The sequence below is a fragment of the Thermobia domestica genome, chromosome 4 (assembly GCF_964235325.1).
Source record: "Thermobia domestica chromosome 4, izTheDome1.hap1.1, whole genome shotgun sequence".
In the NCBI taxonomy this organism is placed as follows: domain Eukaryota; kingdom Metazoa; phylum Arthropoda; class Insecta; order Zygentoma; family Lepismatidae; genus Thermobia; species Thermobia domestica.
The window spans coordinates 25,995,317-26,022,230 of record NC_137457.1 but is presented as its reverse complement, the minus strand read 5'-3'; the positions used below and the strand labels follow the sequence as shown (position 1 = coordinate 26,022,230).

Sequence of the window (26,914 nt, the reverse complement as noted above, 5' to 3'; positions counted from 1 at the left end):
GCCACCGGGAATTCAGATCTGTTCTCCTTATAAAGAATGTTAACGATACTTATTTTAACCTCTTCGTATAATTTGATGGACATGTCCAATAAATACGACTGAACTTTCAAACGTGACAGTTCATCTGATTTTATTTCTTCAAGCACTTCAAAATATAACTATATATTTTTAAAAAGAGCTATCCCTATATTTAAAAAGAAGAACTTACTATACTCAGGCTCGAACCGACGCCCTTCATTTCTAGAATTTCAATAGCATTATTAAACACGCTTGACCACAGAGGCAACTTACAAAAGTGCATTGTGATATTGCTAATAGAAGCGCTAAAAAGCGCAGGTTTATACTTGGAGTTTTAAATAGCCCTTTTCTGTCTTTTTTTGTAGTTTTAACTGAAGATATTGATTGATTTCGCATATTAGAACTTTGAGTGAAGTGTGAATTGTATCTTCATCTCAAAACTACGTCATTTTCTGTTCTTTCAATTTTACGTATTTGTGTGTGTTCCTAATACCTGTGCAATGTGTGAGTCATTTCCCCTCAAATTTCCTTCGAAATATTCTTCGACAACTATCTGACAGAAGAAAGTTTCATAACAACCAAAGTTTTTTGCTTATGATTTTCTTATTTTGCTTTAATTTTTCTCAAAAATTAAAAAATAATTATTCATTACTAAACTCCTTTGTTAAAGAAAGCACAAAGCAGCAATAATAAATGAAAAAAACTGAGTTATTAATGAAAATGTGAAAGTTACAGTATATGCGAACTTTGTTTTGTGGATCACAGTACTACAAGTACAAAATATTTTATAACGACATTCTTCTGTTGAATGAAATCATTAAATTCTTTAATGACATCTTGAAAATTTATGCTCCTAAAAATCGAATTTAGATCAAAAAACAATATGTTGGAGCGACATGGACCAAACATAGAAAATTATGTGCCGATTAGTGAAAAAAATCAGAATGAGTTGTTGTACGAAAAATGAAGATGGAAGTTAGTATAAGTTCAGCTGCTCCGACTGCAAAAACATAGTGCGGCCGTCTGTGGTAGGAAATGCTGTAGGTTTAAAAGAAATGTTAAAAAGACCTATAAGTATATAGCTAAATCGTTACTGTGATCTAAATATATAAAACAGAATATTTCAGGTCCAGGGTTAATATAACCTTACTTCCTCTAATTTTTCTATATGTAATTATTTGAGATAGATTAAGTAACAGTTAAGAGTGCAAATCGATATACCTAGTTGTTAATAAATTTTCAAAATTTCATAACTGCATTATTTATACACTGATTGGTGCCTAATTTATATATATATATATATATATATATATATATATATATATATATATATATATATATATATATATATATAATTTATATATATATATATATGGGGGGGTGTATAGGGTGGTCCAAAAGTGTGGAAACACCCAAATAAAATCCAGAAGGTTCAGAATTTGGAAAAAAGGAAAGAAGTAATGTTAGACGAGGGAGAAAATCATTTGAGACGTGTGGCACCATCGGCCGCCATTTTGAAATGGCCGGAACGTTTTAAATGGGAATCCTATCATGTGATAATCAAATAGCACTGAAATTTTGCCAGGAATCTAGTAGTGAAATGTTTTTGTGTCTACGACCAACCGTTGCAAAGTTTAAACCAATCTTCTACACTTATCTGGAGACAACACTGCGAGCAATGCGTAGCCCACTGACCAATGTTACAGCAATTGTTCAATGTGTCGTCTCTGCTGAGCAATCGTTAAATGTATCCGCTGCTACCAATCATCTATTGCCCTGCCCAGCATGTCCTCATGAATGCTGGCAAATGCACCAATAATCCTGCGTTGAAGGTGGTTAATGTCCCTGATCTCGGTAGCATACACAACGGATTTCAAGTAGCCTCACAAAGAAAATCCAATTGAGTGAAGTCTGGGGAACGCGGTGGCTATTCCACAGGTCCTCTCAGGCCTATTTATCTCTGTGGGAATTGTTCATCGAGGTAGTCACGTGCACATAATCTGAAATGAGGTGGTGCTCCATCATGTTGATCGAACAAAGGTCAAGAGCCATCCTCTAATGCGACGGGCGGCAGGATCTTCTCCTCAAGCATGTTACAGTTGATAATTTTATTTAATCTGCCGTCGATGACGAATAGGCCCACAACACGTGTACCACACCACACCATCACTTTGTCAGAGCCAACGACCCGTGAATCGTCGTATCAGTGTATGTTGTTGTCACACCAATATAGGTGATTTTGCTTGTTCACCTCGCCCGACACACACACACAAAATGGCCTATTCCGAGAACAGCATGTCATATGCGAATCGAGAATTTTGTCTGATTTGTTCCGCGGCTTACTCGCAGAATTCGACTCGACGGTCTGGATCATTCTCGGTTAGATGTTGGATGAGTGCCAATCATGCACAAATACGATTCGCAGGATGGACGAAAAGCATACACCACATTCCTGGGCTAGACGATGGGCACTGCAGGTGGGACTTTTCGCGAATGATGTCTACACAGACGTGGATGTAGCTTCGTCCGTCGCTGTGTCAGGCCTGCCTGATTTTGGTTTGTTTTCCATCGACCCGGTAGCTTTCCACATTACACTATGAAAAATGTGCTATCGTTCTGGGTGACGAGCGTTGAAATCGTCTGCGATTAGTTTGCTGCTGCACTCTCCTCAGATCACGATCTCTATCCTCTCATTCCTTGTTAGTGTCATTCCGTTTTACGCCACCTGAAACAAAAGAAAGTAGGTTAAAACTTTGCAACGGTTGGTCGTAGAACCAAAAATATTTCACCACTGGATTCCTGGGCAAACTTTCAGACGTATTTGATGTATCACACGATAGGGTTCCCATTTAGAAAAGTTTCCGCCATTTCCAAATGGTACCATACGTCTCAAACGATTTCCTCTCTCGTCTGTTATCATCATTGTTTTCCTTTTTTCCCAATTCTGAACGGTTTGGATTTTATTTGGTATTTCCACATTTTTGGAAAACCCTGCTTATATATATATATATATATATATATATATATATATATATATATATATATATATATATATATATATATAGGGTGCTTCAAAACAACAATGACAATGTTTGTGAGATGATTCCTGACACCAAGATAAGGCAAGAAGGATAGACCATCTTGGGTGCACAAATGCTTCCTTTCGGAGTTAAATTCCGCCTAAAACATGAAAAATTGAACTTTAAAGGTCCATAGCTCCAAAACTACGGAACCTACCGTAGTCGGATCAAAACTTTATTTAGGAACTAGTATGTACCTTATCCAAGTATCCAGGTTTCAGAATCCTGCCGTACTTCTGCAACAATTTTTACTTGAGTAGTTGGAGAGCACTTCAAATTATATACATGTAGTCAAACTCCTCCTATAAAAATTGCTTCGTGAGCATCTTAAGATTCTGAAACATGTATTTTTGGATAAAGCACATATTGGTTATTAAATGAAGTCTTGATCTGACTACGGTAGATCCCATAGTTCTGAAGCTATGGAACTTTAAATTTCAATTTTTCATGTTTTCGGCAGACTATAACTCCGAAAGGAAGCATTTATGCAGGTAGGTTGGTCTATACTTTTGTCTTATTTTGGTGTCAGGAATCACCTCCCAAACGTTGTCGGTGTTGTTTTGAAACATCCTGTATATAGGTTGGACAATTTATCTTAATACACCCTTGTAACTCCTATACTATTGTAAAAAAAATCTCTGAAATTTTGTACTGTTCAAACATCAACAGCGGGACATCGCTTGACATACTCTGTTATACCACAAAGTTGACACAGCTTCTCCAACGTTGACGCTGAGAAACACAGGCAATGCACTCAGGTCTATGTCTAAGCATCCTCTCATTCGTCTCTTTATTATTAACTGGCTTAATTAATATGCGGCCGGCTTTAGTTGCTTAGATTGGGCAGTCATCATCATCATAGGTATTCTGCCACTATTGGCAGATCACTTGCTGCAACTGAGAAGCTTCCATGCTCTACAGTCTTCCTCTAACCTCCTCGTCCTCACATATAATCTTTTTTGTTTGATATCATCCATTAATTGCAGTCTTATTCGTCGTCTCCCTTTCTTTCCTTTAGCACGTCCCTCATGATACAGTTCCCTGTTAGCTAGTCCCAACCGATTTCTCTTCCTCTTCTTAATAATATCTTAAATTGTTCTTTTCTCCCCTACCATTTCTAACACTCTCTGATTGGATTTATTCTCGACCCAGATAATTCTCTCCATTCTTCTCCATACCCACATTTCGAAAGCCTTTTTTGTCTTTCATAATTTTTGTGTAATGCCCATGTTTCTGCCTCATATAGTATAATACTCCACCCGAAGCACTTTGTGAATCTTATTATCAGCTTTTCATTCAAGTGTCCCACAATATAGTATTTTTCCCCCTCCTAAAGGCTTCTTTCGCCATTCCTATCCTTGCGTTATTTCACATTCAAACTTCATGTCATCACCAATAATACTGAAACTAGTCATCTGTTGTATTTTCTTCCCTCCTACATTTGACACCGAACTCTTCATTCCAATTACCATGACTTTAGTCTTTCTAACATCTTTTTTAATCATATATTATTCACAGCTCTTTCTCAAGTTTTCTAACAACTTATTGATTTTCTATTCAGATTCTGCAACAAGTGCCATATTAATAGACTTCAATTAAATTGTCAGCAAAAGAAAAAAAATCAAACCCGTCCGAAGAAAGGTATTGGTTATTCACGTTAGAGCAATAGACTAAATTAAATGTACCAGTTATACCTAAAAGTGGAGGGAACTCGTGTAGCAAGTGGAAGTCTTGGCAGTATGTCAAATATTGGTATCAGAACGTTTTAAGCAGGGGCGGATCCAGGGGGGCGATCACCCCCCCCAGAAGAGGAAACTTTCTTATGTATATAAATAAAATCGATCCCAAAGTTTGGAGCCCTTAAAAGTAGCAGTATGACAACCCACTGCCCTCCACCCCAGAAGCCGGTCCTGGATCCGCCCCTGGTTTTAAGGCAAGTTCACACAACCGTTATATTGTGAGTGCTACTTTTACAAACCACATTAGTTATTTAAGTAGATCTTTCGTTAAGAAAAATTACAATTAAATTTTATAGTCTAGTGATAGAGGTTTTATTATATAACTTACCACTTTCAGCCTCTTTATAAGTTTCAAATCTCTTGATTATTGGCACATCTTGCGCTCTAGAATTTTCTCCTAAGACACAGTGAATAAACATAACAAGTATAGTGTAATGTAGCATCATTCGGCTAGGTTAAGTAAACCTGGAAATGGATATCAAATTCGAATAGATTTCATTTAATTTGTTTGCCTTGTTAGTTAACAAAGCTTGAATACCTTCAACCGTTACATATACAGGTAGTGGAAATTGAAACCAAAATACCTTGTAGAAAGCTATAATTATTGTATTTAATAAAGTGTTTGGGGGTATCTCTGGCTACCAGTACAGCAGTAACATGACTTGGGAAGGATTGATAGAGGTTCTGCAACGTTTGCAGATCATTCCTCTTGAAGCGCAGTGACTAGTTCTGCACGTGCACGTGGAAGAGGGAAACATTTCCTCACTCAATCCTCAAACAAACCCCATACAGACTCAATAATTTTGAGATCTGTCGATTGAGCGGGCCAAGGCAGATGTTCAACCTCACTATCATGCTCATCAAACCACTCTGTCCAAGTTTAGCAGTATGAATAGTGTAGTTACCATATTGGAATAGTTCTCAAAAATGATCCTATACTCTTTGACAATGACAAGACCCTCTAGAACAATTAGGAAGCCCAAAGTATGCCACAATATTGCACCCAAAATCATCACGGATCAACCTCCATGTTTGACTGTGGTGCCAAGCAGTGTGGGTTGTATGCACGAGAGGAGCTTTTCCTGACGAACGCTCTCCCTGTTGTTTGGAAAACAGTGTACCTAGACTCATCCGAGAATATCATCCGTTTTAGGTCATCCAACGTCCAGGTTTTGTGTTTCTGGCACCACTGAACCCGCTTCGCGGCTTTGTGCTACTGATAAAAGTTTTCGGTATCGCAACCCTACCATGAATGTTGGTCTTATGCAGGAATCGACGGACTGTTTTCGTGCACAGAAGTTCTGTGACGTGTGTATTCATTTCTGCGATGATTGCCGAAGTGCCGGTTCTCTGTTTTCGTGGAGCAATCCTAGTCAATGTCCTGACGTCCCTTTCAGGCAAATTTTGTTTTCCCCCGCAGTCACTCCTCTTGGATGTTCTTCGTCCTTCCTGTTCATATGCACATATCACTCTGGATACTGTAGCTCGTGTGACGTCACAAAGTTTTGCAGTTTTGGACACAGATGGACCTGCTATACGCGTCTTTACAATCTACGCTATTTCAAAGTCAGATATGTCTCTGTTATACCGCTCTAAACACATAATTTGACTTAAGTCACGAAACTTCTACTGGAGTCACTACCAAGAATCCGCACCCGTGTCTCATTGCCTAAAAGTATTATGTAAACTACTAGATGACTCTGATGAGTCCTGTGAAGATTCTATGCTATTTGCGCAGGTGTTTCGGTTTCAATGTTCACTACCTATATATAAATATCTACATTTTAATTATAAAGGTACAATAATGACCTAACAAGTTTCAAGTCCAAAATTTGGAGCTTGAAGTAGATTCAACCAATCAAATTTCACTAAAGATAATTTTCCACCAATGAAAGACTGTAAGTTACAACTAAAGTATAGTGTGAAATTGTTATTGTTTTTAACCAATAGGTTCTAATGTTCTAAGTCCTCTAAGGGTTTACACAATTGACCTTAGACCATAACTTGACCCTAAGTTTCAAAGTATTAAGGTGTCATATTAGGTCAACATTCTCAAATTTGAATTTTGATAATTTCAGATCATCCAAATTGATCTAGTCCTAGATAATAATTATCGATTTTAATTTTTTGACAATTCTAAAATTTGAATTGAAAAATGAAAAATAAAGTGAAATGTTGAAAAATCAAAAGTAAAGTGAAATGTTCAAGTTTTACGTCTACGGTTATGCCGGATAGGCTAAAAGAGACGGTAGTGATGAGAAATGAATGAATTGGTGGAATGAAAAAAGTGAGAGGAAACGGGAGAACACCGAGAAAACCCACGCACATGGTGTTTGTCCACCACAAAGTCTATTTTGCACGAGCTGGGATCGAACCAAGTACCCCATGCACTAGAATTGAATCCGTTCTCCGGTACAGCGGTATAATGCACAAATAGGCGGAATCCTTATATTTACTACGGAAATTAGTACGGAGCATATGCTATTCATATGATACATATTTTTCCACGCTTAGATATTACATCATGCCGTTGCAGGATGTATGACATCTAACAGTCTTCCGTATGTTCATACGTCAGCTATACAATATGTTACATACGTCCGTCTGTATGAGATTCTGACCAGCTGCGTACAGTTCCTTCGTTCGTACGGAGAATATGTGTATTCGGTACACTTATAATACGGAAAGTACGTATAAGACATACGCTATACGCCACATACGTACGCCACATATGTTTTTTTTTCTCTCAACGTACTCTTGCTAAAATCAAGAGAGCATTGGCTCCAATGACGTCAGGCAGTGAGTCGAAGTGGCCTCGTTACGTATGAAGGATGACGTCCTTCGGCTAGCACACTATTTAGGGACGTTAGAAAGTATTGTGGAAGGAAGAAAGGTACCATCCTGGCTGTATATTGGGTACCATTTCGGCATTTGCCTTGTGTGAATGAAGCAAAGCGAGGAAAAGCCTTACTCAAGGTGGATGGCCTGAAATGCTATTATATCTTTTCGACCTTGTATTCCCTTCATAACCTTACACTGTTATAAAAAGACAAAGAAACAACAGCACACAGTTAACAAATTGCAACGGAATAGGGATGGGCATGAGTCGAGCTAAAACTCGATTCGACTCGAGTTTCGAGTCGAGTCAAAGGTAACATTTTCAGGAGTCACTGTTCTTGACGTCGAGTTTCGAGTCGAGTCGAGTTTGATAAATGGCTCGCTCTTTCAGCTCGTTTTAACTCGTTTTGTAAATCATGGCGTAATTAGACTGGAAAACAAAAAGCATGAGAAATTAAGCAGTAATGTGGAATGTTTTAGTGTTGCTCACGAGATGAGACAGCTCGCATCTCATCTCATCTGGACCACGCCTCAAATAACGAGACAGCCTCAAATGTGAACACCAATATAAGTATATACCATCAAGGCTGAGACCTGCACGGTAGAATTTTTGAGCCCAAGCAGAAGCCCAACCCGGGTAATGATGCCAACCGGCTCAGCTTGGATCAACTGAGCGAACAGCTCGATCCAACTCGGATAGGATGAGCCACCGACCCAGCTCAGGTGAGCCATCTGCTCGAGACAGCTCCGTTGAAACGAGTCCATCGGCTCGTTTCGATTCGGCTGAATTGAGCCGATGGCTGGAACCAGCTTGGATGGGACGAGCTATTCACTCGGGCTCGATTGGAGTGAGCCTTCAGTTTGGTTTGATCCGACTCGAGCTTGCTCGCTTGCGTGAGTTGTTGACTCGGCTTGCTTCTCGATTCGGCTCGATAGTGAATGAGCTCCGAGCCAAGCCTCTTGAGCCGTTGACAACCCTAGACACGGGCCGAGTAATTTTGAACATGTTTGTCTGGCGACCTTTAACTTTTAACAAGTTTCGGCTCGAGCCCGAATACTTGCTCCTCCGGTACTTAAACCCGGAACCTCATGAGTGATATCCTTGCCTTCTGAAGACCTCTCGAAGACCGAGATCTGCATTCAACAAGTTTTCAGTATTCAGATACAAATTGCCTATCTTTCATGGTTATACACCGTGTTATAATAATAATAATAATAATAATAATAAAGTTGTGGTAGTAGTATTAGTAGTATCATTGATAATAATATTATCTATGTAGGATACTTGAGAGTACTTGAAACTACACACATGATTAGCTCGAATTGACTTATTTTGGCTCGACTAGACTCGACACTTGACCCAAATTCGAGTCAAGTTAGAGGAAATTTTTCATGCGAAGTTCTCGTGTCGAGCTCAAAGATATTTGTTTCAAATCGAGTTGAGTTTCAAAGAAAACTCGCTCGAACTCACTCGTGCCCATCATCCGCACAACGGAAGTCTGAATAAAATCTCACGTAGCGAACCCAATGAATTACTCTGAGAAAACCAAGTTAGGTTTTTAGTGCCAGGTTTATAACTGTGTAATTCAATTTACTGAATCTTATATTCGTGCGATTCTTTGTGACACATTACTAATATTCTTTACTGAATAGTATGGTCTTACCTTGTAAACCAGTATCTTCCCAACAAAATAATTAATAAACTGTGGGAAACCTTCAATAAACAGCAAGGTTAAAACCATTACGTTGTTGCTGTACTAATCTTTCAGTTCTGTGTTGAAATTTGTAAGAACTATAGTGTAGATTATAGTAAAAATCCACTAAACAATATGTTAACAATAAATATTTAACTGACTGGAGATGCTGAAACAAAAGAAACAAATAATGCCATATTCCCACTGCATTTAAACAAAAAATACTTTACAGCAAACTGGTTGCAAAAACATAATCACGAATCAAAGAACAATTTTAAAAATGTATGTCCTTTTTGTAAATATGATTCAATAAAACATTTTATTATTAGGACTTTTCAGTTATAGATTTCTTTTTAAAACTTTACTTGTAAAACATTCTTGCACTGTTAACTCTCACAACATCGCGGCATTTACGTGTGAACTTGTATTATTAGCAACGCATTAATAGATTTATACATAAAGAAAATTATACTTGTTTTATTAAGCACAATAACCATTGGAGATTTTTTCTGATAACTACCATATTAAAGAGAATTAAGAGGATCTTTTTTTTTATGCAATTAAGTTTCTGACTTTCTTTTAAAATCTGAATTCGCTTTTGTCTTGCATTTCGTCAAGGGCAGTTGAAACTATTTAAGAGGCCCGATCACGGCGAAATTAAAATACCGCTAATTTTACAGTAATTGTGTGATATCTTCAAATAGATAAAAGATAATCGAAATGTGGAACGAGAGCGCCCTAGGCTATATTATTTTACATGATATACCATTATCACGATTCACTTATCTGCTTTCGGTTTGCAGCCATTTAGAAAATTGGCATTTATTTTCGCGTTTCTAAATTTTTGCAAACGGAAAGCTACTAGGTGACTCTTGATAACGGTACTTTATGCAAAATAATATTGTCTAGGGCGCTCTTGTTCCACATTTCGATTATCTTTTATCTATTTGAAGATATCACATAATTACTGTAAAGTTACCGGTACTTTAATTTTGCAGTGATTAGGCATCTTAACTAACTGAGTAGCTCTATGAGCTACGGAACCAATAGATTCAATGCCGCGTTCACAAAATTTCTCCGTTCACTTCAATCCTTAGCCAAGTGAAACCAGTTTCTATTTTATATTCCTATTTCTCTGAGATCCATCTTAATATTGTCCGCTCATCTGCGCCTAGATCTTCCTAATGGTCGTTTTCTGATTGGATTACCAGTTCAAACTTTGAAAGCGTTCCGACTTCATTCCATTCTGGCTAGATGACCTCCCCACTGGAGACTTCTTGATTTCATGGCCGAAACAATGTTTAGTAAACAATATAAATTATTCAGTTCTTCGTTCAGAAGTCTCCGCCATTCCTCATTCCCGTTCCTCTTGGGTACGAATATTCGTCTCAGGATTCTATTCCCAAACACTTTCAGTTTACGTTCTTCTCTCAGAATAAGTGACCATGTTTCGCAACCATACAGGACAGAAGGCATGATTATCGTTTTATATATTTTAAGCTTCAAATTACTAGATATCATTCAAATTCAGAAAGATTATGAACTGTTTTAGTGGTAACAGAAGTTTATAATTAGATTAGAAAATTAGGTGCTTAGAAGTAGCATACTTAGTGTTTTTAGATTTAGAATTAGTTACTTATAAATACTAGCTCGTAATATAATGTAGTATATTTCTTTATTTAGCTTCGTTAGTTTAAAAGTAGTTATATAGACATCATAGTTGGCTTATAGTGTGCAGTGGTAGCAGTACCTTCCTGTAGTTAGCTTCTTTCGACTTTGCCATAGAAGAATTATTCCTAGAAGACTTGAGTAGAATATATATATATACTACTAAAAATTAGGGGATCAGCTGAAATATCACAGAATACCTTAAGATAGTGTATGGATAAGCTTGTGTTTGACTCATATATATCATACAAGAAGGAATGCTTTAAGATACACTAGAAAAATGGAGCACATACTGGTGTTCGTGCACGGAAAACCTTGTTCACATGACTTATGAAACAACACGGTTATGTGCACCTCTCGAACTGCTTACAAACAGGCAAGGCAACAACACTGATTGTTCCTTAATATGGTGTAAGATCACCTCGAACAGGCAACACACCCTCTCACCTGCGTGGCATGGATTCAATCAGATTATCGATGAGTTCTTGGGGGATGTTGTGCCACTCATCCAGAAAAGCGACTTCCAGCTCTGTAATGGTCGTTGGAGTTACTGGTCTAGCGGCAATTCGTCTGCCAAGCATATCCCAGACAGGCTCAATTGGATTGAGATCCGGAGAGCATGCTGGCCACTTCATCCGAGCGATATCCTCAGCTTCTAGCATCTCATTCACTAACCGAGGTTTGTGAGGACGAGCATTGTCATCCATAAAAAGCCACGAATCACCAATGACACCAGCATAAGGAAGAACAAGAGGTTGCGTGATCTCATCCCGATACCTGAGAGCCGTCAAAAAGCCATTTCGGATGATGTGGAGTTCAGTACGACCACCAATGCTGATTCCTGCCCACACCATTAGTCCACCACCATGATACTGAGATCTTTCTCGCACAAACATGGGATTGTGCCGTGTTCCACACTCTCTCAGATGAAAACACGTAGATTACCAGGTTCCACACTGAATCGAGACTCATCAGAGAACAAATCATTGCCCCATTTATTGCGTCCCCACCCACGATGTTCCTCCGCCAACACTATTCGATCAACACGGAGTCGTGCAGTTAATGGGCACATCATAGGCCTACGTGCGTAGAGGATACCTTCTCGAAGTCGATTGCGGACCGTTTGAGTGGATATTGTGCGTCCTGTTGCTGTTCGGAAGGCTCGCTGGAGCAGAGTTGCACTCTGACGCCGGTTTCGATGGGTTGTTAACAAGATATAACAATCGTCTCTTGGTTGTGGTTGCTCGTGGACGGCTCTATCCTGGTGTTCTTCGAACACTTCCAGTTGTTTGAAATCGATTCCACGATCCGGAAAACACACTTTGTGCCACTCCTATGGCATTTGCCACCTCCCGCTGTGACTGACCAGCTTCCAACCTGCCGACAGCTCGCCATGCCAGCGATTCTGGCAAATCACGTTGTTGCGCCATTTCACTACGTGGATTGGTGTCCCAGTAAACACTCGCTATGAGAACAGAGGTATTCTGGGGCTGGAATGTGTTGGCAGCGCCACACTTCAAAATGACCTCTGGTAGCGCCACGTCACCGGTCACGTGCATAGGTGTTTCAAACGTTAGTTTGAACGTTGTGCCTTCATGCTAGTCAATTTTAATTCGAACTGGACCAGATACAGGGGGCGCGGTGGCTCAGTGGTAGAGCGTCCACCTCCGGGGTTTGAGGTCCCTAGTTCGATCCCAGCTCGCCCCGTGGATTTTGTGGTAGACAAACACCATGCCCATGTGTTTTCTCGGGGTTCTCCCGTTTCCTCCCACTTTCTTCATTCCACGATTTCACTCATTTCTCATCATCACCGTCTCCTTTAGCCTAACCGACATAATCGTGGGACGTTAAACTGAAAGATTTCATTTCATATTTGGACCAGATATAGTGTTGTCACATTTTTAAGAAGTTTTACATGAGTTTTCGTCAGATCCCCTAATTTTTGACCAGTATTTATATATGTTTCATAATAAAAATAGTAAATTCTGTTGAACATTGTTCATTTATGAACATTTGCTGTCTTTTTCTTAGATATACCGTCATCAATACGGTGTAGCTGTTTCATACTACAACGCAATTTTGTTGTAGAGTACACAATGTTTGAATAATTGTTTAATTTATAACTTATGTATTAGGATGATGTAGGTTATTTAAATAAAAGATAAGAAATTGAATTTTGTATTTTATTACAAAAGGGTGATGATGATGAAAAGATTAAATGAATTTTGATGAAAGATTTGGAGTTTTAAAATGAAAGGGGGTAATTATAATCTTTGAAGCCGGTCAACACATTGACCTGAAGGGTCTCGGTTTTCGACCGATTGTCTTGTTAGCTGAAGGCTAACCAATGAGACTAATAAATTAAAATATGCTAATGCAAGGCTATGTGTGTAACCGGAACTGGCGTCACCTAATGTGTGTATAAAGATCCAAGTTCTAAAGTTTGCGAGTGCATAGTGCTTAGTTTGCAAGGATGTACAGTGGGAGACACTTCTAAATGGTACAGTGGGGGACACTTCTAAATGGTACAGCCATATGGAGGTTTACGGCTAAGGTGCTCCACCAGTTGAGTCCGAAGCATTTGCTGGGGGATATGCAACAAAATTAGCATTAAAAGAAGGCGGGTGGCTTAATCGCCAGGAGCTGAATATTTCCGTACACTTGGGCGAAATTCCCACTACTGTCTACAGTATCATTTCTCCAAAATGAAATAAATCTTAGACGTGTAGTTCTTAAGGCAAACATATTACTTGATATTTGTCCTATTTGAGACGACAAATTGAAACACAAAATGAAAGTCCAATCCTATTGCTGTTGGAATGAACTCTCTTTAAGTCGTTTGATCTGAAATGACTTTGCAAAACCTGAATAAATAATCTGTCACTTCAGGGGGGGGGGATAGGAAGAGCGAAGGCTCCCCTCCTACAGTATGATAACATATACTTTTAATCAAATGCTTAGCGAGAGTGAGCTCATTGGTATAGCTCTTTTATGATTTGAAATCTTGCTCCCAAGCCATCTTATGTGATAACTGACAACATAGGAGAACGGGAGATGCAAATATGATGAAGGAGAAAAACACTCACATGTGCAAATTCAGAATTGGAGACAAAATGATCGGATAGCATCCATATTTTGTCGCAAATTTTGATTTTGTAAGTAGACATGTAAAAGCTCGCCCGAACCTGAGAGCATCCCATTATCAATTGTTGAATTCAAGTGGAGAACTCAGTTGAGAGCATCAGATGATTAGGTAGGGAGAGAAACATCTTAAGATATGGGGAACGAACAATGGAAAAAAATACCAACTTTCCCCGACCGGACTCGAACCCTCAACCCCTTGATTGTCAACCCACGCCTCAGCTCACTCATCCACGGAGACACACAGGATGACAGACAGTCATACGTCAGGAAAAAACATACGTTATGACCAGTGATTTATTTGTAAGAGGAAGCTAGAGAAATTCCCCGTCTCTAGTTTTTCTTTCCTTGGCACTAACTTAATTACTGTTGTCCCAGCCTGAGAAGAATATTTTCCACCTCTCTAGAAAATTTCCTAAAAAATTGCATACACTTTTAGCAACACAAAACATTTATTCATCGATGTTCTGCATAATTATACTTATACAAACGAATTATTTCCAATTCTATGAATTCCCGTACCAAGTAAACAGAAGTACTGAGTATGAAATTCTATATCTCGCGAATAGTTTTGCAGAAAATACCTAAACTAATTTTTCTATTGGGAACAGGGAGAAGCACACACGCGGGGTTTAGGGAGCAGATTGCGCCCATAAGATTTGTTTTGGTCAGTAATGGACATACATTTACATTCAAATGGCAAAATCACACGTTTAATTATACCATAATTTTATTTTTAAGAGCGCCAAATGCGTAGAACGAAGGCATTCTTCTTGGCTTGGAAGAATAAAATTATGGCTGAAAGTGGAAGTAAACAGACTGATTATGATCAGGAACAGTGGATGCTACCAAGCAGTGGCGTAGTTAGGAGGTTTGGAACGCCCGACATTTGTAGAAGTTGTTAATATAAGGCCTAAGATTGCGGTTTTATTTAAACTTGCCGTTTACAGCTCAAAATAAATTGAATATGGTCAAGGAAATGGATTTCAGCAGTTTTGTGTGTGATCAGCACATTGACTTCCATCATCCCTATTTCTGGAACTAAATATCACTAATTATGTTTTTTTCGTTTTTATATAAAATTCTCATCTTTTAGTCCTTAACAAAACAGATTATTGTTCAAACTGTCACTATGGGATTACATTTCATTATATAATGAAATAAATATAATGAATGAAAACTATCGCCGAAACTGTTACGGTATAGTTTAGAGATGGCACAGTATCAGTACACGCCAGTACATTGTCCAGGAGAGAAAAATCCTAGCGATGTATTATCAAGAAACACGAACATCCAACCAACTGATGAAGACATCGATTTAGATGCATTACCAGTCAAGACAGAAGACCTTGAAGTCAACATCACGTTCGACGAAGATGTGGATGTAGCAGAGTTGCAACGGAAAGACCCTTTCTTCGGTTCAATAATGAAGGCTATAGAACATCCGGAAGAAGCAGATGAAAAATCAGAAAAACAGGCACGCTGGTATGAAATTAAGGACGGAAAACTTTTTAGAACTCAAAAGATGGCTAATGGGAAGAAATTCCTATTATGCATTCCTTTTTCTTTGCGGGAACAAGTTTTCAAAAACTTGCATTGTTCGATATACGGAGGAGGACATTATTCCTACACGAAGTGTTATAATCGAGCATTGAAAACCATCTATTTCCCAAATATGAAAAGATTTTTTCAAGAAAAGGTCAGCCAGTGCATTAGTTGCCAAATTCAGAAACGTAAAGCTGGTAGGACACCACTGCATCCGCAAACATACCCGAGTTATATGCCATTCCAGCATGTAACTATGGATGAGATTGGGCCTTTCAAAAGATCGAAAAATCACAGGAATAAATATGTTATTGTATTTGTTGACAGCGCTACTCGATACGTAATTGCAAGAGCAGTTCCTGCTATAACTTCTGAAATTATAGCAGAAGCAATTTTTGAAGAAATAATTACAAAACATGGGATTCCTGAGATTCTTGCGATGGACCGGCACAGCACACACAGGAGCCGAGTGATGGAAGAGATGGCTGAACGGTTTGGTATGCGGTTAAATTTTGCCAATACAGATGCCCATTATAATATTGGAACATCGGAGAGAGCCATCGGGTCAATTCAACAAATTATGAAGCACTATATAGACCGTGAGTTTACAAACTGGGACGAGATCTTACCTTCAATTGTGTTTACCATGAATACACAGATTCATGACGGGACAAAACACTCGCCTTACTATTTGCTTACAGGGCGTGAACCCAGAACGTTCTTGGAACAGGATCTGGACATACCTTGTGAGTATGTAGAAAACGAAGAGCGAATACGAAATGTAAAGGAAGCAAGGAAGATCGCGTATCAGAATTTGCAGAAGCGGTTCAAATCCCAAAAGAAACAAATTGAGAAGAAGTTCTCTCAACCAAACTTCGACGTGGGACAAAAAGTTTGGATTCGTGAAATGCCAAGAGCAGGCATTCCTGCTTGTTTTGGGAAACGATATAACATTCGAGGAGTAATAGTGCAAAAGTTGAATAATAACTCATATAAAGTGAGATACGAGACTAAGAAAGGACAAGAGAAGACAGATTCAGTTGACATAAGACGTTTGAAACCATTTGTAAGTGCAAATGAGGAAGATTCGGATAGACCAGAGGAAGAGTCGGATTTAGACAGTGATGTCTAATGAAAAAAAAAAGACAACAACAGCGTCAAACGATTGAAAATGTAACAAGGATAGCATTTTTGTATCCGAATAGGTTACATAGCGATTAGAACACTAGTCATTATTTAGAATATGCATCGATTATGCATTTTATAGAGGATAATGAACGATTAATGAACATTAATACTAGTCCTATGCTAAAAGTATGAATATATTGTTCAGAAGAGAGTCATAGACCGCGATATAGTTATATTAGTTTTTAAGAAAATGAAAACGCGATTTCACACTTAGTTATCTATATTTACAGATATTATGGAAAAGAAGTTTACCGTAATGGCTATTGCTTTATCATCTTTAACAGCCTTAGTACTAGCAACGTCTATAATTATCATTTATTTAATTATTAAATTATGTAGATTTAGTAGAGAGAAAAAACAGGAAGGAAGAGTAGAGAATAAAAAGGTGTATGACGATATTAGTAATGTAGAAAACTGCGGATTATTTCCAATATATGCAGAAATAAATAAAAACCACACTAAAAAGCACACTATTTGCACAAAACAAAATGCAGATCACTATCTCAAGCACAAAGAGGAACCACAAGGTAACTTGAACATTGTTGGTATGCACTGCACCAAAACCAAAGAGGGATGTATCACAAATCACGAATTATCCGGTTTTGAAATGGAAAAAGCGGATAAACATTTTGTCACAAACTCGAAACACGAAAACTGTACATTCGTCCATGCGACGTAGTGGTTCTGTGAACATTTTGCCGAAATTTCACGAAAAATGCGGAGCACGTATGCAAAGTTAACTTTATCCATCGAAACAACGCGGCAAACAGGATAACACGTGGAAGATTTTCAAGATCAGTGTCACAAAACGTTGCTGACACAACATTTTCGGGAGGAAGTGCATCAAGAGTTGCTAACTCTATAGATAGCAAACTTACCATAAGTGAAGTGAATAATATTTTTAAATTTTATTTTTGTGTTCTAAAATCATGCAACGAAATGAGACGTTGTTGATTAGTGTATTAGTGGTTTATAACAACATATCTAGTGTATAATGAAGTGCATTACAGTTATGAAAAGCATCAGTGATATGGTCACTGATATTAGTGGAAACTATGCGGAGACAATAAACACTGAGTCGAACTTTGCAACTGAATTCAGTGGAAACTTTTCAAGAACGAGAACGAGAAAATATATGTATGTGCAGTTCCGAGCACAGGAAATGCAACACAACTTCAAGTAGTTATAGATGTAACTCAGTAGATGGCAGGAGCTCATATTTTATGAGGACTCTTGAAAAGTATTTTCTTTTTACGGAAAAGAAAAAACAAAAAAGAAACCTATGATTGTAAATAAATATTGTTTTTATGATTTCTTTCGAATGTGATATAAAGATATATACAGGGTGATGGTTGAATATATATGATTGGTTTATGGAATATATGTAATTAGTTTTTCGGTCAATTTCAGGGAAGAAATTGAGTCGAGAACGGAGTTCTCTCATTTTGAAGGAGGGGCATGTTGAGGCATGTCATTGATTTTATTCAGAAAGATATTATTTTTGGTAAAGGTAGTATAATTTAATAAATTGAATGTTAAGAAACTAAATGTTATCACGTAACGTAAACACGTGTGTGTGTTTATGTGTTGACATCAATGTTGTGTGTATGTAATGAATGTTTCACTGCCGCTAGACGCTTGGTCGTCAGTTCGTAAGATATTGTAATTTGTATTTGTAATGTTTTGAATTGTCATCAGATTGTCACATTGTAACATTGACACACTTTGACTGTGATATAATCGTTGAGTTCGCATAAATTTGTAAGTCTGAGAATTTGATCACGATGTAATTCGGGTGAAACCAACGTTTTACCAATAGCTGAGATATACAGAAAGTCGACGACAATGAATTCCAAGATGTCTGGAATCTTCGTATAAAACCTTATAGTTTTTAGAGATTGAGATGAGTCTCGAGGATCAGTCTCAAGGAGTCTCTGTAGAGCTTTTGTCTCAGAGTTCAGTCTAAGAGAACATTGTACATCGAGTATTCATATCGTTACTCATGTCACAGTAGTTACTTCTCTGTGATTCGAAGTCCAGCATTAGATCAGGAGATCTAATAGTTCAGCAGACCATTATAGTGGATAATGGTACACAATAGTCGACCATTCTAGACTATTGGCAGCAATATAGAGATCGTCCAGAACATCGACAGCAGTTCCAGTCATCAGTTGTATAAAGGTATGTGTATCTCAGCTATGTTTGAGTTTATCGTGGTTAACTTCCTAGCTGCTTAAAGATATGTGATCTTGCGTTTATATTCAGTCGACGATCAATCACAATAGTACACAAGCTTTAATGAAAATACAAAGTTTTAATTCAAAATCAATTAATGTGGTTTCTTTCCGTCATCCTGTACCTACTCATTCTAGATGGTGAGTAGCAGCGATCTTCGACCGTCATTTCACATATTCATCCCCATGCTATATAGGCTCGACGGTGGAAGGTTGTTACTATATATATATATATATATATATATATATATATATATAAATATCGAAAATAATATGACAAATAATATAATCTACTAAGCAATGTTTTATAATACAATAAACTGAATGAAATTCAGGGTATTTGAAGTTAGCGATAATATTGCCAGTAGATTCTGAAATGCAAGTTTCCTGAACATATATGGACACTTCACCTTGAAATATACACATTGAATTTGATTCTCGGTAGAATCTTAAATATGTTAAGAACTTTAAACCTTGAATAACGCAACGCAAGTTTGAATCCCATGGTTGTAATATGTCGTTACAAACTCACTCTTTTTATATAAATCAACCAGTCTAAAGCCGGATATTTGATAAAAACTAATTTCTCCTTTGCGTATATTTCAGGGAGAAAATTTAACGTCAACCTTTTATTAGCAAATATAGCAACTGGTCAAATTGAATAATGTTAAAAATAGCCTACTTCGCTTGCTAGAACTTAAGTTTGGTAGAAGTTCATACATCAAATCGTTTTTTTTTCTTGTTTGTTTGTTTCTTTTTTTCTTAGGTTTCTGAATACTTCTGAAGTTTTAATAGAATGCTTGTAATTATACATTTATGATTGCTCTGTTTGATATGAAAACAAATATTTATTATGAAAAAAATGGTCTGCAGAGCTCTTTGTGGAATGTCTGTTATTAGTTGTAGTAGTTGCTTTTACTTTAGCGTCCCATTCAGCAGCGAGGCTATATGAGACATGGACTTACAGCTTAACGTGGGATCCGAAACCATAGGCTTCTACTGAGAATCGAGCTCCGTTTTTAGGAAAAAATCTAACCACAGTCAGTTCCTACCCGTTGGTGTTAGAACATACCCTATTGTTATACTGGTATTTTGAAGCAGTGATAATTGGTTACGAATTTCGTGACCTGGAAGCAATCACACTCGTGTCCCGGCATGACCGGAACAGACCTTGAGACGACGACACGTCGTCATACGCACGATGAATTTGTATGATACTGTTAAATATTAAAGTTAATACATCATTTTTATATCAATAAATAATTTAGATAAAAAAGACAGTAAGAATATTATTAACGTATATCTACATAGTATATAAATGGAAAAAATGCGTTGTCTATCATAACGAAAAATGGGTGAACCGTCTGAAATGAATTTTATTTGCATAGTTAACCTATAGCTTGGACTAGGTTGTTGAGATCTTGCTCGGGAGAGTACTCCCGGAAGTAGTAACTAAATACACGATTCTGGTTGGCGTTATCCGTATCTTGCCACGTAGCCTATACCTGTGTATATAACAGAAATCGTACACAACAGAAATAACAGAATTCCGTGGTCGTGCGCGCTAGCGTTGTAGGCTGATAACAAGAATTGCTTTTGGCGTGAGTTCAAACCAGGCCGAAGGAAATTTTTCTATTTTTTTAAATCGTTCATAACACGTTTTTTTTTCAATAAAATATGAGAAAAGAGTACTCAAAAAGGCGATTTGCTTTCTTTTGGGGAGATAAGTAGTAGTGGTGGAAGTAGTACAGAAGCGAATATATATATATATATATATATATATATATATATATATATATATATATATATATATATATAACTTTCCATGAAATCATGAAAATAAAAAAAATGACTTCCAACTTTATTCAGAAGGTAGGTATATTGTCACGTGTCGAACCGAGTTGTTTGCTACGTGACGTTATGCCTTCAGGCAAACTACTGACTATTGTCTAGGTATGTCTGAAGGGCCACCATGAAGAAAGAAAGAAATAAAGAAAGAAAAAGGTATGCTTATTTCATGGGGAGAACAAAATAGAATAGTCTATCTGCTCCTTGACATTAAGTGTTTGAAACCGATGCTGTTATGAATATCCATTTTTTCTAATTTCCTTACGAGGCTAAAGGGAAACGTTAATTCTCCTATATATGAAAGAAAAATATATCCCATATATCACACAGATAGCGAAATAAATAGCATATTTATCAACGCCTTGGCGTTAAGTGCTTTAAAATTCTTGAGAATATTTTTCCTTATTCCCATAATAAAAAGAAAAAAATGAGAATTGTTAATTTCCGTAGAAAAAGAAAGAAAAATATAATTATACTTATTAAACAAAAAGAATAAAATAAAATATATTTAAAATAAAGGGTGCGGCAGAAATAGTTAGACGATGTAAAATGAACATAGAAAACGTAACCCGATAAATAACGCGCTCATTGTTGTTTTGTTTTGTAAAGTGGTTCAAAGCATTGTATATGCATGTAGGTTTGTTCGACTGTTCCGTGCGCATGCGCAGTATTGGAAGAACTACGTAAGCCTTCCGTCAGTAGCCATGGAGCGTTGGTCTAACGAACATCGCGCTTTCGCAGTGGAGTGTTTCTTCAAGAACAAAGACTCTGCAACAATTACGCAGCGTAAGTATCGGCGTCATTTTAACATTGGCAGAAATGGACAGGTACCGACACGACAAACTATTCTTAATTGGGTGAAAAAGTTCCGAGCTTCGTCTTCTGCAATATCAAAGAAATCCCTAGGTCGTCGACGTTCAGTGAGAACACCAGGCAATATAGAGAGGGTTCGAGGAGCATTAATTAGAAGTCCAAGGCGTTTATCTCGTCGGCATGCTGTGTCACTTGGCATGTCAGATAGGAGTGTGCGGCGAATATTACACCAGGCCATACACTTGCACCCATTCAAAATTCAGATGCTTTCCAAGTTGCTTCATGAGGATTTTAATGCTTGCGTACAATTCTGCAATACGCTGTTGCAAATGATTAATGAGAACCCAAACTTTATGCAGAGGTTAATCATGTACGACGAGGGTCCTTTTCACATTCATGGGTGTGTAAATAAGCAGAATTTCCGTTACTGGGCACCCAGAAATCCAAGGATGTTGCATGAAGTGCCCCTTCATAGCCCTAAAATAACAGTATGGTGTGGTGTTTATTTTGATGGAATTATTGGACCATACTTTTCAACGACGAGGATGGTAACACTGTAACTGTCATTTGTGCTTGGTATGTGGACATGCTCGAAAACTTTTTACTCCCAGAACTACGAAGGCGTCGCCTTAGACAGATGTGGTTCCAACAAGACGGGGCCACGTCACACACAGCAATTGCATCGATCAACATTGTTAGGAGGATGTTTACAGGACGGGTTGTCTCGTCGCGGCAATGTTCCTTGGCCTGCACGCTCGCCCGACCTATCGACATGTGACTTCATTCTATGGGGTTACTTGAAGCAACAAGTGTATGCAACAAAACCTGCAACATTACAGGATTTGCGTGAATCCATTCAACATGCAATCCACCAAACCCCGCTGGACATGCTTCAACGAGCTATGAGTGCTGTGAAGAGACGTGCAAATATCTGTTTGAATAAGCATGGTGCACACCTCATTGACATAATTTTCAAGACGTAGTTACCATATGTAATGTTTTTGTATGTACACCTTGTCTCACAAAGGTTGAGCGCATTCTTTATTGGTGTTTCGAGGCAAAAATTTTCTAAGTCCGACTTCGGGTACCTTCGGAAAAAAGTAAACCAGGTTCGAACATCGAATCCAATCTTTGCAATCGGGAAAAATCTTGCAGATGTGTTTTTCTTTTTTTAAATATAATAATATAATAAGTCCATTTATCACTTATGTCCATTGATCAGTTCATTGCACGGCATTGTAAGTATTGAAAGCGTAAGTTCACTCCCGAGTTGAAACTAGGAAGCACTCTTAAACAATAAAACTTAGCAAGTTTAGACTACATGAAAATAATAGAAAACACGTTTAAAGCCCTTGTACGCCTTCTAATGCATTTTTAGTTATTCACGTGATAACATTCTTTGTGGTCAATACCCCAAAAGTATCTGTTTGGCCACCTACCAACCCCGCCTTTCGTTAACCAGCTACAGTTTAGTTTTCATTAGCTTGTTAAGAATGCAGTTTTTCCACTCCAATAGCCAGGAAGTAAGAAAAGAGATTATTCAACTTCGTCTTTTCCACATCCGTAAACCGTGTTCATTTAAAGATTTCCTTATGTACAAAAAAAGAATAAAAAGACCATAAGTGACCTAAAAGTTACCTTAAAATATTAAAAAATGACCTGAAATTTCAAAACAGCAAAAAGTGACCAAAAGTTGATCCTAAAAAACTATATTTTTAGAACCTAGAGTTGATGGATAACGTTTTTACTTGAACTTGCCTTGTCCTATGCGTAACAGAAGAAAGTTGACTTGTCAACAAGATCCGGGCCCTGGTAATTATTATCTTAAATACACCTATATATCGCCAGATGTATTCTCCGAAAAGCGCATCCTTTAAATAAACAAATATATAAAAACTCAGATAACCTCCAACCGTACGACCAAATAGGAAAAAAAATATACATATATATAAACACAACAAGGAAGAACACAACACACACATCCACGAAAATTTCACTCCTCATTAACACCAAACCACAAAGCTTGCTAAAACGAAGAAACTTGAAGGAGAGCGACGATAATTCATCGAAGAGCGACAAGCAATAATGTAACCACACGGCGAGCGACAACACACCACAAGCACGAAGAACAAACGCCTTAATACGTCTCCACACAAACCAGGAAGAGAAAAAAAACATAACTTGCATCACTCGAGATGCCCCCAGCCCCCAAAAGAAATTCGAAGACAGACAAAAAACGAAATTTTTTTTATATCTTAGGGCAAAGCAGCCTAAAGGCTGGACGCCCATCCTTTCCAGACTACGGGAAGGAAAACAGACACTCTTTCTTCTTCTTCTTCTTCTTCCGAAAAGCGCTTCTGTTAGCTCAGTGGTACGCCGTTGGACTTCAAATCGTAAGGTTGAGGGTTCGATTCTCATGTGAGTCAACGTTTTTTTAATGAAATTCTATTTTCCGCAATGCATGAAAAATTATATAAAATAATTACATTAAAATGCGTCAGTTGTATATATATAACATTTAATCATTGCAGAACATAGTGATTATTATGCTTAAAACATAACAGGTGTTCACAGTACGTTGGTATTCTATGATATATGTGAATGTTAAATTCAAATTAAGAAAATAATATCATCGCAATAAATAAATTATGTAGTGTATTTATTTGCAGCTATTTGTCATATAAAGGTTACTTCTCAACATTCGTATTACGGCATGTCATTGACATTCTTGAAAAAATATCCGAGGCATAAAAAGAGGGTATAAGCAGAGAATCCAAACTCGGAACGCTCGCAAGAAATTCACGAACCCCAAAGGTGACGTGAGCAGACTGGCATTGTCCTTATGAAGCATGCCACAGCAGGTCTTGACATAGATTTCCAATTCAATACCTGATATATGCTTTTGTAATGTGGAAGTGGTGATGCCTTTAGTCTCTCTCTCTCACTTTCTCGCTCGCTCACTCTGTATTTATATATATATATATATATATATATATATATATATATATATATATATATATATATATATATATATATGAAAGTGGATGTATGTGTGTTTTGTTAAGGACTAAAAGATGAGAATTTTATATAAAAACGAAAAAAAACATAATTAGTGATATTTAGTTCCAGAAATAGGGATGATGGAAGTCAATGTGCTGATCACACACAAAACTGCTGAAATCCATTTCCTTGACCATATTCAATTTATTTTTAGCTGTAATCTTATTCATAGTTTTTATTAACAGTCAAATCTAGAGTTTTACCCTTGTAAAATTCTACTTCATTTTTCCGCTTGACAAGAAAAAAATAAATATATACTTGCAGCATACCTGATCAATAATAAAATAAAAAGAAAAAATAGCGACAGGAAGATTCGAACACGGGTCGCGGAAATAGGAAGTCTGCACGGATCCAATGAGCTACGGAATAAGGTACACGAAACATCTACGCTATAAATATATGGCAATAATCGTAAGCTTCACGCTGTGAAAGAACTTTTTTTTCCTTTTATTAAGTTTTACGATATTTCTATAGTGTATTGGGTGAACTGCAAAGAGATAGATCATGCAGTTATCATTTGGTTAGGGATTCAACTTTAAAAACTTTTAAAACATTTAAAAGTTTTATGGTAGCAAGGAATGTGTAGCGATTTCATTCTAATAGTAATGGGGAAAAGATAGTATCCCACGGAAAACATGCATTTTCTTATGTGACAGAGAATACATCACTTGGCAGCAGGGGCGTAGCCAGGATTTGATTTCAGGAGGACCGCTGGCTAAATGTTCGTTTAGGATGTGTCCGGGGGTTCACCCCGGGAAAGTTTAAATAAAACTGCAATCTTAGGCCTTATATTAACAACTTCTACAAATGTCGGGCGTTCCAAACCTCCTGGCTACGCCACTGCTTGGTAGCATCCACTGTTCCTGATCGTAATCAGTCTGTTTACTTCCACTTTCAGCCATAATTTTATTCTTCCAAGCCAAGAAGAATGCCTTCGTTCTACGCATTTGGCGCTCTTAAAAATAAAATTATGGTATAGTTAAACGTGTGATTTTGCCATTTGAATGTAAATGTATGTCCCTTACTGACCAAAACAAATCTTAAGGGCGCAATCTGCTTCCTAAGCCCCGCGTGTGTGCTTCTCCCTGTTCCCAATAGAAAAATTAGTTTAGGTATTTTCTGCAAAACTATTCGCGAGATATAGAATTTCATACTCACAAGGAAGGGTCACGCAGTGGCTCCGCTGAGATCCGAACGAGACAAATGTGTTTTCATTTGATATGTTATAACTAGATGGATCCCAAGGTTATACGTGCCACCGAGCGGAATATCGTGAGTTACAACATATTTTATAATGTAAGAACTACAAAGCTGGCAGAATATTTTGACCGAATCATTTGTTCGGAAACGGTTGGGTAAATGGAAAACTCGGATAATATGTATCCCGTCATTTTCAAAAACACACTTTTTCGGATAAAAATGTTTGCCAGGATCCTCGCAGGGTCCCACATGGGGTCCAACTCAAAATTTTCAAATGACAAGAGGGATTAAGTAGCACATCGTTTGGAAGCTGTTGCAAAATGAAAGAAGATGCAGCAAGTCTCGACTCTCTACGACAACCCTGTGCAAAATAGTGGAGGGTCAAAATGTAAACAAAAACTTAATTGAAAAGTCAATGGTCACCCCTATAAATCGGAAACGGTGAGAAATGTGAAAATAGGAAAGGAAGTGTAGCATTATTTTCAAAGTACAACAATTTAAGGTAAAACGTCTTGTCCCCATTCTGAATTTGCACATGTGAGTGTTTTTCTCCTTCATCATATTTGCATCTCCCGTTCTCCTATGTTGTCAGTTATGACAAAAGATGACTTGGGAGCAAGATTTCAAATCATAAAAGAGCTATTCCAATGGACTCACTCTCGCTAAGCATTTGATTAAAAGTATGTGTTATCATACTGTAGAAGGGGAGCATTCGCTCTTCCTACCCCCCCCCCCCTGAAGTGACAGATTATTTATTCAGGTTTTGTAAAGTCATTTCAGATCAAACGACTTAAAGAGAGTTCATTCCAACAGCAACAGGATTGGACTTTCATCTTGTGTTTCAATTT

General features: G+C 37.6%; 1 protein-coding gene across 1 annotated transcript; it reads left to right on the top strand.

The window, feature by feature from the left end:
• Positions 1–21,697: 21,697 nt before the first annotated feature.
• On the top strand, positions 21,698–22,366 carry LOC145682708 (uncharacterized). Its single transcript, XM_081754096.1, has one exon. It carries the CDS (start codon positions 21,698–21,700, stop codon positions 22,364–22,366), a length of 669 nt encoding a protein of 222 aa, XP_081610222.1.
• Positions 22,367–26,914: the final 4,548 nt, after the last annotated feature.